Here is a 12,370-nt window from a genome sequence, read left to right as displayed (position 1 = left end):
TCGAACGGTAATGAGGCAGGGCCTTTCGGACTGCTCAATACCTCGGGCGATTATTGTCCTGAATCGGAGACTCCGATTGTGACGGTCTTTTTCGATGCAACTACACTTTGTCGCGCTTGGGGCTCGCCCAATCTTGTCGATTCGGATTATTCGGGGTCAGAGAAGGTACAAATAATTTTCCGCCGTTTTAAAATGGACGACCCTCACTTAACATCGTGAGGTTGGACGTTCGATGGTTTCTTGATTCTAGATTTCAAAGTGTCGCACTTGAACCTCAAGATATTTTGTGCCCCCTCATCAGAGCTGTTCCAGAGTAATGAAATGCAGTATCTGGAATGGATTCAAGGAGTTTACGTTCTCGCTCCTGCAAGTTTTGCATGGGCTATAGCAATGGCATTTTATCGCCAGACGATCTGGTGATCCTACTCCGTCTCTGCACTCGTGAGATTCTGCGATCTCAATGTGGTCATTCAACAGAAGCTCAATATCTAGGGCTATTCCTAGATGTTTAATTTCACATCGGAAACAGAGCAAAAGTATCCTATGAATGCTGGTTACCAAAATCCTGGTAAGTCCTCGAGAAAGCCTTCAGAAAGATATCAGTCTGGAAGATGGAACTCTAAGACAGGTTGAGCAGTTCGAATACTTGGGGAGCTTCATAAATATTAGGCTAACCTGGACAGGGAAATACAGAACCGTATCAATTCGGCATCACGAGCATTCTGGAGGCTAAAGGACAGAGTGTTTCAAAATCAAGACCTCAATCTGAAGACCAAGACAGCTGTTTACAAAGCAGTGGTCCTCCCAACGTTTCTTTACGGAAGCGGAAGCTGGACGCCCTACAGGCGACATATTAAACAGCTTGAACAAACGCAACAACGTCATCTAAGACAAATAATGCACATAAGATGGTTTCACAGAGTTTCAAGTGCAGAAGTCATGTAGACTCAAGTATCGAGGGCCCGACTCAGATGGAGCGGCCACATTCTGAGGATGCAAGACACAAGACACCCTAAAATAGCTCTGTATGGCGAATCCACAGAGGGAGCTCGGAAACCAGGAGACCAGTATAAGCGGTTTAAGGGTACATTGCATCAATCCCTGAAATCAGGGATTGATGATTGAATCGTAACTGGGAACAACTAGGCATTAGACAGATCATAGTGGAGGTCTTTGGTCTACAGTTATAATGGAGACTCGAGTAGAATACATGCCCGGAGTGTGGAAGGATCTGTAGATCACGATTGAGTCTCTTCAGTTACAGGAGGGCACACAGTCGCAAGTAGCCCTAAGAAATTTTAAGTTTGATAGCACCCATAGTTCTCTTTCTGAGTCTTTCTGTAGATTCATTCTCGGTAACGGAATCAGCAATGAATGAATGACGAGCAAACTCAACGAAACGAAATTACCTTGCAATAAACCGAGAATAATACTGTCCCCATCAAAACTGTTCGTTTAAAATTTTTAATCGTCAATTGCTTTGCATGTGAACGAATGCGTCCTAATTACCTTCCATTGAAAATTAATGTCTTTTATCACAATTGATCACTGATTGAATTCTAACCCCCTTCGGAGCATCTCACATTCCAGCATCTAAAATAGTAACTGCAGTATTATACACATAAACATGGTTCCCATAGTGGTTCCATTATAAACCGTGAGTGGGTGATTACATGTTATATAATCAACAGTAGATGTATTCCACGTAAACAATGCACTTTAGAGGAAGGAATATCTTCTCTTCACCATTACCATCCTGAACTTCGTTTGCTGCGATAATGCCATTCTATTTAATGCACATATTGTAACACTCCAGTTCATTATCCTTAGGTCGAGTGATCCTTTCATTTAACTACCTAATTCTAGGAAATAATGAGGTATAGATTGAAAACTGAAAATGTTGCTGTCAGTAATAGGTGTGATGAATCAAGATCTTTAAAAGTCCGCTAAAATATAATATGTAGTAACATCAGATGCGTTATGTGATGTCAATTTTCATAACTAACGTTTCTTTTGTTTTGAAGCAATTAAATTAGTTCCATGTTTTATCCCATAATGATGAGGGTTTTGAATGAATCATTTTGTGAAGCAGATTGGAATCTTCCAGTTGGAAATTAGGACACCCTTCACATATCCCTTATGCAATTGAACTTTCTTTGAAAGCTTACTCATCTGAAATAGGCGATGAAATGAAACCCGATATATTATAGATAGTGCACCAGTAAAGTAAAGCTTTTGACACAGTATCATTCCTAAGGGAGTAGTTGCACGAAACAAGGACCAACGAATCATCGTATCCAGTTTCACTTAAGTGCACAACGCCAGTAATGAAAACGAACGTTCGTCTCCTATTCGGGATATGAAATTTCCTCTGATACGTCCCTGTCGGGGACGGCGAAAAAAGTGGAAAATTGGGCGTCGGGACCGTCGGCGATTACAATGTAAGAAAAGGGACTTACCGTTGAGGCTCATCGAATCGTATTGTTCGGTCTGTAATGGTTCTCTGTAGATAATGGGGTCCATTCCACTGAAATCTGCCACCGTGCCGGTATAGAGGTCTCCGTCTGAAACAAAAGGCTCTTTCAAACTCTTTTATATTTCCGAACGGGTCGTGAAATACGAGCGTTTTCGATAAGGGAGAGAAGAAGCAGCGGGTTTCTGGGATTTTTTCCCCGTGGAAGGCAGCTTGCGGATCCACCCTGAAATGTTTATTATGTGAATTGCTCGGATATTCAGTTTTGAACATTGTCTCCTACAGAAATCTTAAAACATATTTTTCACATGCCTCTAAGTCCATCATTTCCAATGATGAGATGCAGATTCAGATAAAATCTATAATTTCTACAATTACTTTTTGATTCCAGGAAATGCCTCAAATACACGAAAGTTTATGGTTCAAGCATTCTTCGAGATATTGCAACTTTCACGTTAAGAGATACCTATAATGTCGCGATTCAACTCCAGCAAAACTAGGATCATACACTGTTCAAAAATTTTCAAAAAAAAAGGACAGTATCATTGTACATACCAAAGTCTTGCTTATACCAAAGAGTAACTCTTTGCTTATACTGTTTTGATTGTCATGTTACGAGGATATATTGATATCTAGTTAGCCTAGACTAGTTCCATGCATAAAAAGAATATTGCGTTACCATAGCAACGAAAAATAACTCATTAGAAGTGTCAGTGTGAAGTTTGAGCTCAAAAAGTAAGTAAGGTATGCTTAATACCCTTGGTTATTAATGTCCTTGGTTTGCGACTGCAAGCTTCAAAAGAGGTAAATTTTCCCTTGAAGATGATGAACGATAGGGAAGGCCAGTTTCTCTGTCAGTCCCCGAAAATATCGATGCAGTTCATGACATGATTTTATCAGACCGTCGAAGTGGGCCAAAACGCATATCTGAAGCACAGTTTTTTGGGATTGCCGTGGAGTAATCATGATTTATTACTATTCGACATTACTGACCACTCTACGGGAAAAAAATTAAAAGAAAAGACTCGGAAAGCTATCCAAAGGTGTTTTTTTTTGCAGGAGAACGCCCCTGCACACAAATCTCAAGTTACCATGCAAAAAATTCGTGATTTAGGGTTTGAATTACTAGAACACCCCCATTATTCACCAGATTTGGCTCCATCCGACTATCATCTCTTTCCTCAACTGAAAAAAAATTTAAAAGGTCGTAAATTTCCTTCCAACTTGGAGGTTATAAAAGCTGTGGAGGTCTGGTTTGCAGAGCAAGAAGAAACATTTTTTTTGAAAGGTCTAGAGACGTTGCAGGTTCGCTGTAATAAATGTATCCAATTAAGAGGAGAATATGTTGAGTAATAAAATATTTTGACATTGAAATTTTGTTTGGTTCTATAGTAGGCTAAGAATTTCTCAATTTATCCTCGTACATCTTACTTAATAAAGCAGTACATACACAGAATCGTTTTTCATTTCCTCTTATTCAATTTTTGAGCAAATAGCATGTATTTAATACAGTATAATAATGATTATTCAGAGTGTCTGTGAAAAAAAGGGAAGGACTTAGAATTGGTTCTTCGATGAAGAAAAGTGAAATAGATAGGGGTAATTTATATTTTTTTTTCGAAATGACGCGGAAAGATTCAATTTCCGAGATGATCAAAAGTAGGAAATGAACGTCGCTGTTGTGACGTGGCGCAAAACAAAGTTATTTCCATAAATAGAAACTCGAGAATAACACAATATCCTTTCTGAATGCGTAATGGAGCAGTGCGGTCAAAGGCCGAACTTTAATCACTACATTACGAGTTAGCTTCTTGGCGAAGACGTGCAGGAAGAACCGCAAATAAACCTACACCCCTCCAAATCGACTGCTAACTTCATAACCAAATTAATACCGCACTCAACCAACCTCTCCGGAAGTAACTTCGGGCTTACCTTGTAAGCCAATTCTATTAGCCGTTCTTATCGGATTTTTTGTTTGTCCTCTCCAAGGATGCACGTCACGTCCGAGGAAGATTTATGACGGACGTCTCAATAGCGCAGAGAACGGTTTTGTAACATCGTATTAAATTATGCGTGAGGGGGATTGGAGGTTGGAATGGACCCAGAGGAAGGAGCTGCACTGCTCCCATGATTTATACGTCAATTTTGCGTATGAGGTGAATTGATGCGACGAAAGGGCGGGCAAATTTCCCGTGAAAAATTATGGGAGAACCTTATTGTTTCTGGGAGCTCGAGTTCAAGGTGTACCCACAAGCAAGATTGGAAAATTTCCATTTTTCCGTCGATTCTTTCAATTTTAACAATCCATATTCCTTTAATCCTGTGAAAATCTAGTAGAATATGACCCCACAATAGGATGAACTATCACACACTAATCCTTCAATGTTCTGATAATTTTAGATCATTTGTAACGATTGGACACCCAACCAATAGCACAGTTATGCGTTTCTTAGGCTAGTCAGTTCTGAACACTTGGCCATTTTAGGTTATATCCTTCTTCTCTCCACAAAGTAAATGTTTTCGATGCCCTTTCCGTAGGATAATCAGCTTTTTAAATCCTTTCAATACCACCATGCCCTGGTACCAATAGCAGAGTCGAGCTTTTACCTTAGGCCTAGGGTATTTTTAGCTGCCAAATGCACTCGAGAACCACTGATAAATTTGTATCTCTCACAGTTATGAATGCCTCGACGATTTCGTCTCTGTATGATACAAAATGGAACTTTTGTTCCAATTATGAATGCAGCATTACAAAGAAGTTATGTACTATACAAAAGAGAATCATTCTCAATTCCGGAAAAATATAATCAGCGACAATTTACGAATAGTCAAGTAGATCCCATCGATCATTCCGACCAGAAACATTTTCCCATTTAAAACTTCGGATCATCGTACTTCAGAAAAAGTATTATCCTACAAAGTTATTCTAAGTATAAACTGCGAAACTTAAAACGCGAAATGTAGGCAAACCACTACCTAAAACTCCCACTGATCATCCCCTGTTGAGAATACTCCGAAAAACTAATTTACCCCAATTGCTGATGCGAAAGAATAGAAAGGAAACTGATGATATTGTTAGAAGTTCTTACTCCGGGCTCGAGCCTTATTCAATTTACCGCGGCAATCTTATTATTCACTTGTTTTTACTTCTTTAAGGGAATTACTCTCCTTTCCAGGATAATTTTATCCTTGCTTTACTCGCAGAACCGAATTCGATTGTTTTGTACACATAGTGTTCGAATGTATCAGATAGTATAATTCAGTTATGAACCGGAGATCATTTCGATTCATTTTTTCCATGAAGATTTTTCTCGAGGAGATCAGTCCTTCTGTAAGTACGATTCAAGGTTGTAAGGTGCTTGGCTTTATTCGAAAAGAGGGTTCAAAATAGCCTGCATACTGAAGTTCATGTTGAAAGGACTTTGAATGCACACAGGGGATAGGTTAATATAATTTTTTTTTCGAATGAGGAATATTTTCTGCCACAAACGATGTTCGACGACAGATCGTTTGAAAACCTATCCTGCTTCCATTCCATCTATCGATTAGGCCTATAAATATTCAATCGACTGGCTGAAACTACCCGCGACCCAAGCTGTTGATGAATTAACCCCAAATGACCGGCACCTTTGACATAAAATGGACGCAAGATGTCTGGCGTGACATTGCTCCTATACCCCATCCTGAATTTCCTACGAGGAACCTATCGGTTTCCTGTGGGAAAGGAAGGGTGGCCTTAGGTCACCCATAACTTGCCCAGCTCGATTTCCCCGATAAAAGGAAACTACACCCCCTATAAATTGAGGAAATGAACCGTGGGATGTCGGTATACAAACAGCAGAGAGATTATGCTTTGCGGTCTAGCAAGATGCGTTCATTAATCCTGCTATAAAATATCGATTCGTGTGAATCGTCTGGGTATTTCCATATCACACGATGATCATCAATCAAGCAGTTAGTGAACTGATTATGGCCAAAGTGACAAGGTTGTTAATTTCACAAAACATCTATAGATGGCGTATAAATTGTGGGTGAGCCAAGTTATCATGAATATATAATATGATTATCAATAGGCAAGATTAAGTTATTTACTTAGTTCGCTTTCGAGTAACTTCTATATGAAAGGTTTGTGTAAGGGTTCGAAATCGATCGTTTTGAAATTATAATACAATATGCTTTAATGAATAAAAGTGAGGAATGCAACTGTACCAGAAATCAGTATCATCTGTATGATCCGGAGGATTCATAAATTGTTCTCTGCTTAATTCCAAAGACTCATTAAACCAAAACTCTTTGTAAGTATTTTTCAATCTTACCCATGGAGATCAAAGGCTGATAACAATGAGAGAAAGATCTACAGCTCATAGGATTGATGATTCAAAAGGATCACGTTGCTGTTGAAACATTTTTCTAGCTCGGAAATGAAAGTAGATCATGAAACATTGAAAAATACGATTTATACGATTGTAGCCACTTTCAGTCTACGAGTATACTGATAAAACTTCCCGAAAACAAACGCATTCATTACAATAAATCATACGGAAAAACATAGATAAATCTGTATCTTCCTTCATTCGATGCATTATTCAGAGGCGCATTTCTTCCCCCTCGACAGAAATTAAGAAAACATCCACCGCACAGGGGTTTGTTTATCAGATTTACGTTTCCTAAAACATCATGTCAATGTTTCCGAGACAAGAAATTTTCTTTCAGTCCTGTATTATTCTTTCATGGGTTTGTAATTTTATTTTCTTATGTTAGGAAATAACTCTCGTAATTTTTGTTGTGAATTGAGTGAAAAATAAGATAAAGGTGCTCTAAAATTTTTCTGTTTAATGACGATGGTGTAGAAATAACTTTTTTCCATTTAGAAAAAATTATTCAAAGTGAACTGTTTGCGATTTATAGGTTTATATTTGTGTTACGTTGAAATGAGGAAAATTTAGTCATTTTGTCAAAAAAATACCATTGCTGGTGGATTACCTCTGCATGTGAACTGAAGCCACAGGTTGAAACTCACCATCGAAAATGGCGTACGATCTCTTCGATTTAATGAGCCCCATCATATCTTAGAGGAGGTCCTAATTGATGGAGTGTCACGCGTAGACAGGAACAGAATCAATTTATCGCCCTTATCGGACGTCGATATGATCCTATTCGAAAAAAGTAATGAGGCTGTCACGCCTCAACCGATAACCGGTGAATTATGATGGAGATCCTCAATGGAAGAAGGAAATTTTCAGATATATCGGACTGCGACGACTTCCAATTCTTGGGGGAATTCGGGAGGAAATTAATGAAGAACGAAATGGGTTTCGCAAAAAATCCGCAATTTCTTTGAAGCCCAATGTGTCCGGTGAAGCTGCAGAATATTTTCTGAGTGAGATAGAGAAATGGAGACAGATCACCGAATATATAACATATTACTATATTTAGGGCGCTTTTTCGCCGAGTAAAAAATCCTTTGATTCATTTCAATGCAGGGGATGGATAAAAAATCATCATATACAATACATATACACTATACAAAATGTTCATGCTGGTTGCAAAGTGGCGAATGCGCCTCACTATCGATTATCTAGAAATCTAGCGCCCGTTTCCAACAGTTGAAAAATTGTCAAGAATGGTTGCACTGAGCTCACTGAAATTTCGAATTTTATTACTAAAAAAGTTGCTCTTTTAGAATATGTATAACATTCACTTATAGGACGATTTTTCTGGAAGATACGGATATCGAAAGTTGAGCTTCGAAAAATCCCGAAAAAGATGAGGTCAAATCGTCAAAAGCAAACGGTTGCATCGAGCTCAATGAAATTTCGAGATTAATTACTAAAAGAGTTGCTCTTTAAGAATAGTTTCCTTTCAAACATACAGCTTGTATAACAATCATAAAGATATACCTATTTCATATCAACATACACCTTACAGAATTTCAAATATAAAATTATGTTTCCCTCTGCAAAATCACTACTGGAACCGCCACTGCTCAGCTGGCCAGTCAACATAAGTCAAAGAACGCTTCGCGGTGAGGTTCGAACCTCGACCACCTCTCTTACTATAATAAATTCACGTTGACAGAATACGTTCATTCATCAGGGAGTTACTCGCCAAAAAGTCGAGTGATAAAAGTTTGTTTTAGGGGGAGAACGCTCCCTTCGTTAGCGAAAAAAAAAACCAGTGGGCATGATATTGTTTGAGCAAGTAATGGGCCTGTCACTTACCAACATAGATAGCGGTTGAGTTATGACGTGGATCGTAGGGACAGACCGCCTGCCCGGGTTTCTCCTTTTCCATCGTGTAATTTCCAGGGTGGATGCCGTACTCCCTGCAAACCGGCTTGAAGGCGTTGGTGCCGCATAACAATAGACGATCGCTGGTGCTCCTCGCCAAAATCCTGATGTAGTTTTGACAGTTTTCCTGAAAGAAAAGTACGAATTTAGTGTTATGTCTGAATGTTCTATTTATATACTTCATTCAAATTTATTTCAGCAGTCGGTTGGCCATGAAATAATTTTCTCAAGTTCTTGTAACTAGAACGAAGTTGGGTTGGCACTCATGAAATATCATTAATGTCATAACGCCGTTGCCACAACTAATATCAATTTTTATTACGAAAATGCCGAAAGGGACTGACAAAGAGAAAAGACAGGGTTTCAGGAAGTGCTATTTAGAATTGAGGCCCGCTCACTCAAATAGTTATACCCTGATATTCTAAAATCCACAATACGTCAGACGGTAGCGTACATACTCAATGTAAGAGAATTTATATAATGTTTCATCTGAATCTAAACGACTTATATTTCAGCTGAATATTTCCACAATCAGAAAGATTGTGAATGAAGAGGATGACAAAGAATTTCCTTCTATTGGGAGACCCAAAAAAGTTTGAGAATTTTATGTTTGAGTGAATTAATGCGAAAAGTTTACTACAGGATTTTCGATAAATGTCATCGGAGAATAAGTTCCCTAAAATGGATTTTTCTATTTTTCATTTGACTTGTCCTACACAATGTAAATGTCTTAAGGTACTAATAAATACCTCATTATTATTATTACATCAATGTATTAAGATGAATAGCCACAAATACGCGCAAGTTGCCCTGTTTATTCATGTGAAATTTTTGTTCATCTCAACTTGAAACTTCCTTCAATTCCATTTACTTATATTGATGCAAGATGATTTTTGTTGAAGAATTTAACATTCTTCTAATTATCTGTAAATTCCTTCGGGAGATACCCATTCCCAACCACTGCATCATATGCATTTCATCTTCGGGTTAATATTTTTGAAATCTACAAATGATGTAAGCCAAAGAAGATAACGAACATTAACTCTCCTTAAGCTAGTGCATATTATGATATTATACTGATCTCTTGTATTTTCCATGCAAATAACTGGATTTGGCATGCCTTCAATCAGTTTGTATAAACTTCAATTATGTTCGTCACATATTTTCCGAAGAGATTCGACATTGTGATAAAATACGTAATAACAGAAACTTTTACGTAGAAATAATTGTATAAGAGTCGTACAAGATATTATCCTGCAGACAAAGCAGTATGCATATGATTTTATGGCTATAATGAAATGACAAAAATTCTACCTCATTGCTCAAACCAAAATATTTTAACACGAGCAGTCTTCTCTTATAGATTTGGAATATGATGAATTCGCTTTAGGTACATGATCTGAAAAAGACGCCACATAATTTTTCAGAAAAGCTCGAACATAATCGTCTGAAACTCCAGTTTCTTCACGGCTCTGCGAGTTCCGAACGAAACCGCCTGTAGCAGCCATTCTTCCTCCTCCATATTTTGCCGACCCATTTACCGTAAAAACACTCGAGCAAGGTTCCCCACGGAATCGAGAGATGTAATAACAAAACGAACAAATGGAATTCCCATTCTAAAACACACGAACTGCTAATACCCGTCCCGTCTCCGCTGTCAATAATAACAATAAATGAAAGTTGTTTTGCGATGCTCGAAAGACTGCCGCAGAATCCCCGTCGCCATCTTCGGCGAGAGCGTCTTTTGTTTAGGTCCCCTATCGCAGGAAGCCTCGAAAATATCAGACCAGGGGTTGGAAAGAGGGATCATCGATGGTTCTGAATATTTGCTGACGAAAAAAAAAACTATAATATCTATATACGAACCGTAGTAGTTTTTATAGTTCCCACATATGCTTTTGGAAGAGGAAACATATGTGTATGAGATGCCATTTGTTTTAACCATTGCACAGGGTTGATTGTTTCACAGAACGCTAGTATGACCAGCCAAAGATATAATAATATTTATCATAAACAATGAATTAGCTTTAGGCCTCAGACTCAATATTGACAAAAACAAAATCCTGGTAAGTCCACCAGAAAGCCTTAAACAGATATCAGCCTGGAGGATGAAACTTTAGAACAGGTCGAGCAGTTCAAATACTTGGGAAGCTTCATAAATACTAGGGCTAACCAGGACACGGAAATACACAACCGTATCATTTCGGCATCACGGGCATTCTGGAAGCTAAAGGACAGAGTGTTTCAAAATCTCGACCTCAATCTCAAGACCAAGACAGCTGTTTACAAAGCAGTGATCCTCCCAACGCTTCTTTACGGAAGCGAAAGCTGGACGCCCTATAGGTGACATATCAAACAGCTAGAACAAACGCAACAACATCATCTAAGACAAATAGTGCACATCAGATGGTTCCACAAAGTTTCGCATGCAGAAGTCTTGCATCGCGCGAGTTGTACAACATTTGAGACTCAAGTAACGACGGTCTGACTCAGATGGAGCGGCCACATTCTGAGGATGCAAGACACAAGACTCCCCAAAATAGCATTGTATGGCGAATTTACAGAGGGAACTCGGAAACAAGGAGGCCAGTATAAGCGGTTTAACTGCATCAATCCCTAAAATCAGTTAATGTCAATCATAACTGGGAACAACTAGCGTCAGACAGATCACTTTAGTCCACTGTTATAATGGAGACTCGAGAATACAGCGGCAGCTGTATTCTGGTTGGTGACTGTCCATGCCCAGAGAGTGGAAGGATCTGTAGGTCACGGTTGGGTCTCTTCAGTCACAGGAGGGCACACAGTCGCAAGTAGCCCTAAGAAATTATAAATTTGATACCAGTTTTGAGTCTTTTTGTAGATTTATTCTCGGTAACGGGATACAGCAATGAATGAATGAACCAATGAATTAAAAAAAGGTTTATTTCAATTGACGATAATGATCTCTTGACATAAATTCAACGAGCATGTCTGAGCAGCGATGTCTAGATAACTGTTCAACCTGGTACATCGATCTGTAGCAGCTTTCTAAAGCTAATTTGTCCCGATATTTCAGGTTCAGTGATCTCTATCCATAGTTGATCAGTATATTTCACGTCTTAGAAATGTTTCAACTGCAACTATTCCATATCAAAATTGACACAAAACTGTTTTATTATAGTATCTGACAATCCAATTGTTAACATACAATGTACTTTACAGTAAAGTGAGTAGGCGCATACACCATTTTGCAACCGCAACTTGTTTATTATAACTGATATCTATCGTTTTTCTACAACGACCCATCCCTAGACTGCCTTGTTTGATTGCCTCATCGCAGAGCGCTTCGAAAACATCTGAACAGTGGATAATCCTGTAGCGCGCTCCTTTTCATTCACTTTTAGTATAAGCCTGATGACAAATTTATTATCGTCGGTTTATTCAGCAGGGCGAGGGGTAATTTATGTGGATCATTTGATGGCGGCGCGCGATTTATCAAACGTTCAAGGGTGAATCCTTAATGTTATCTTCGAATGGCCCCCGGAACGGATGTATATGGGCAAAATTGAATGATACAATTTTCGGCTTTTCCGTAAATAGACGTTTTTAATAATGGAGGCCGTGAATG

General features: G+C 38.7%; 1 protein-coding gene across 4 annotated transcripts in view; it reads right to left on the bottom strand.

The window, feature by feature from the left end:
- LOC123308731 (semaphorin-1A) overlaps positions 1-12,370 on the bottom strand; it is a 322,740-nt gene that overhangs the window by 8,498 nt on the left and 301,872 nt on the right. For all 4 annotated transcript variants that reach the window (XM_044891524.1, XM_044891521.1, XM_044891523.1 and 1 more), the window contains 2 exons: positions 8,695-8,890; positions 2,460-2,564 (listed from right to left, as the gene is read on the bottom strand). In XM_044891524.1, the coding sequence (XP_044747459.1) occupies positions 2,460-2,564; positions 8,695-8,890 (301 nt within the window). The remainder of the gene's footprint in view (positions 1-2,459; positions 2,565-8,694; positions 8,891-12,370) is intronic.

This window comes from Coccinella septempunctata, chromosome 2 (genome assembly GCF_907165205.1).
Source record: "Coccinella septempunctata chromosome 2, icCocSept1.1, whole genome shotgun sequence".
NCBI lineage: Eukaryota > Metazoa > Arthropoda > Insecta > Coleoptera > Coccinellidae > Coccinella > Coccinella septempunctata.
Note: the sequence above shows the minus strand (reverse complement) of the source record. Positions and strands in the feature narration are given on the sequence as shown.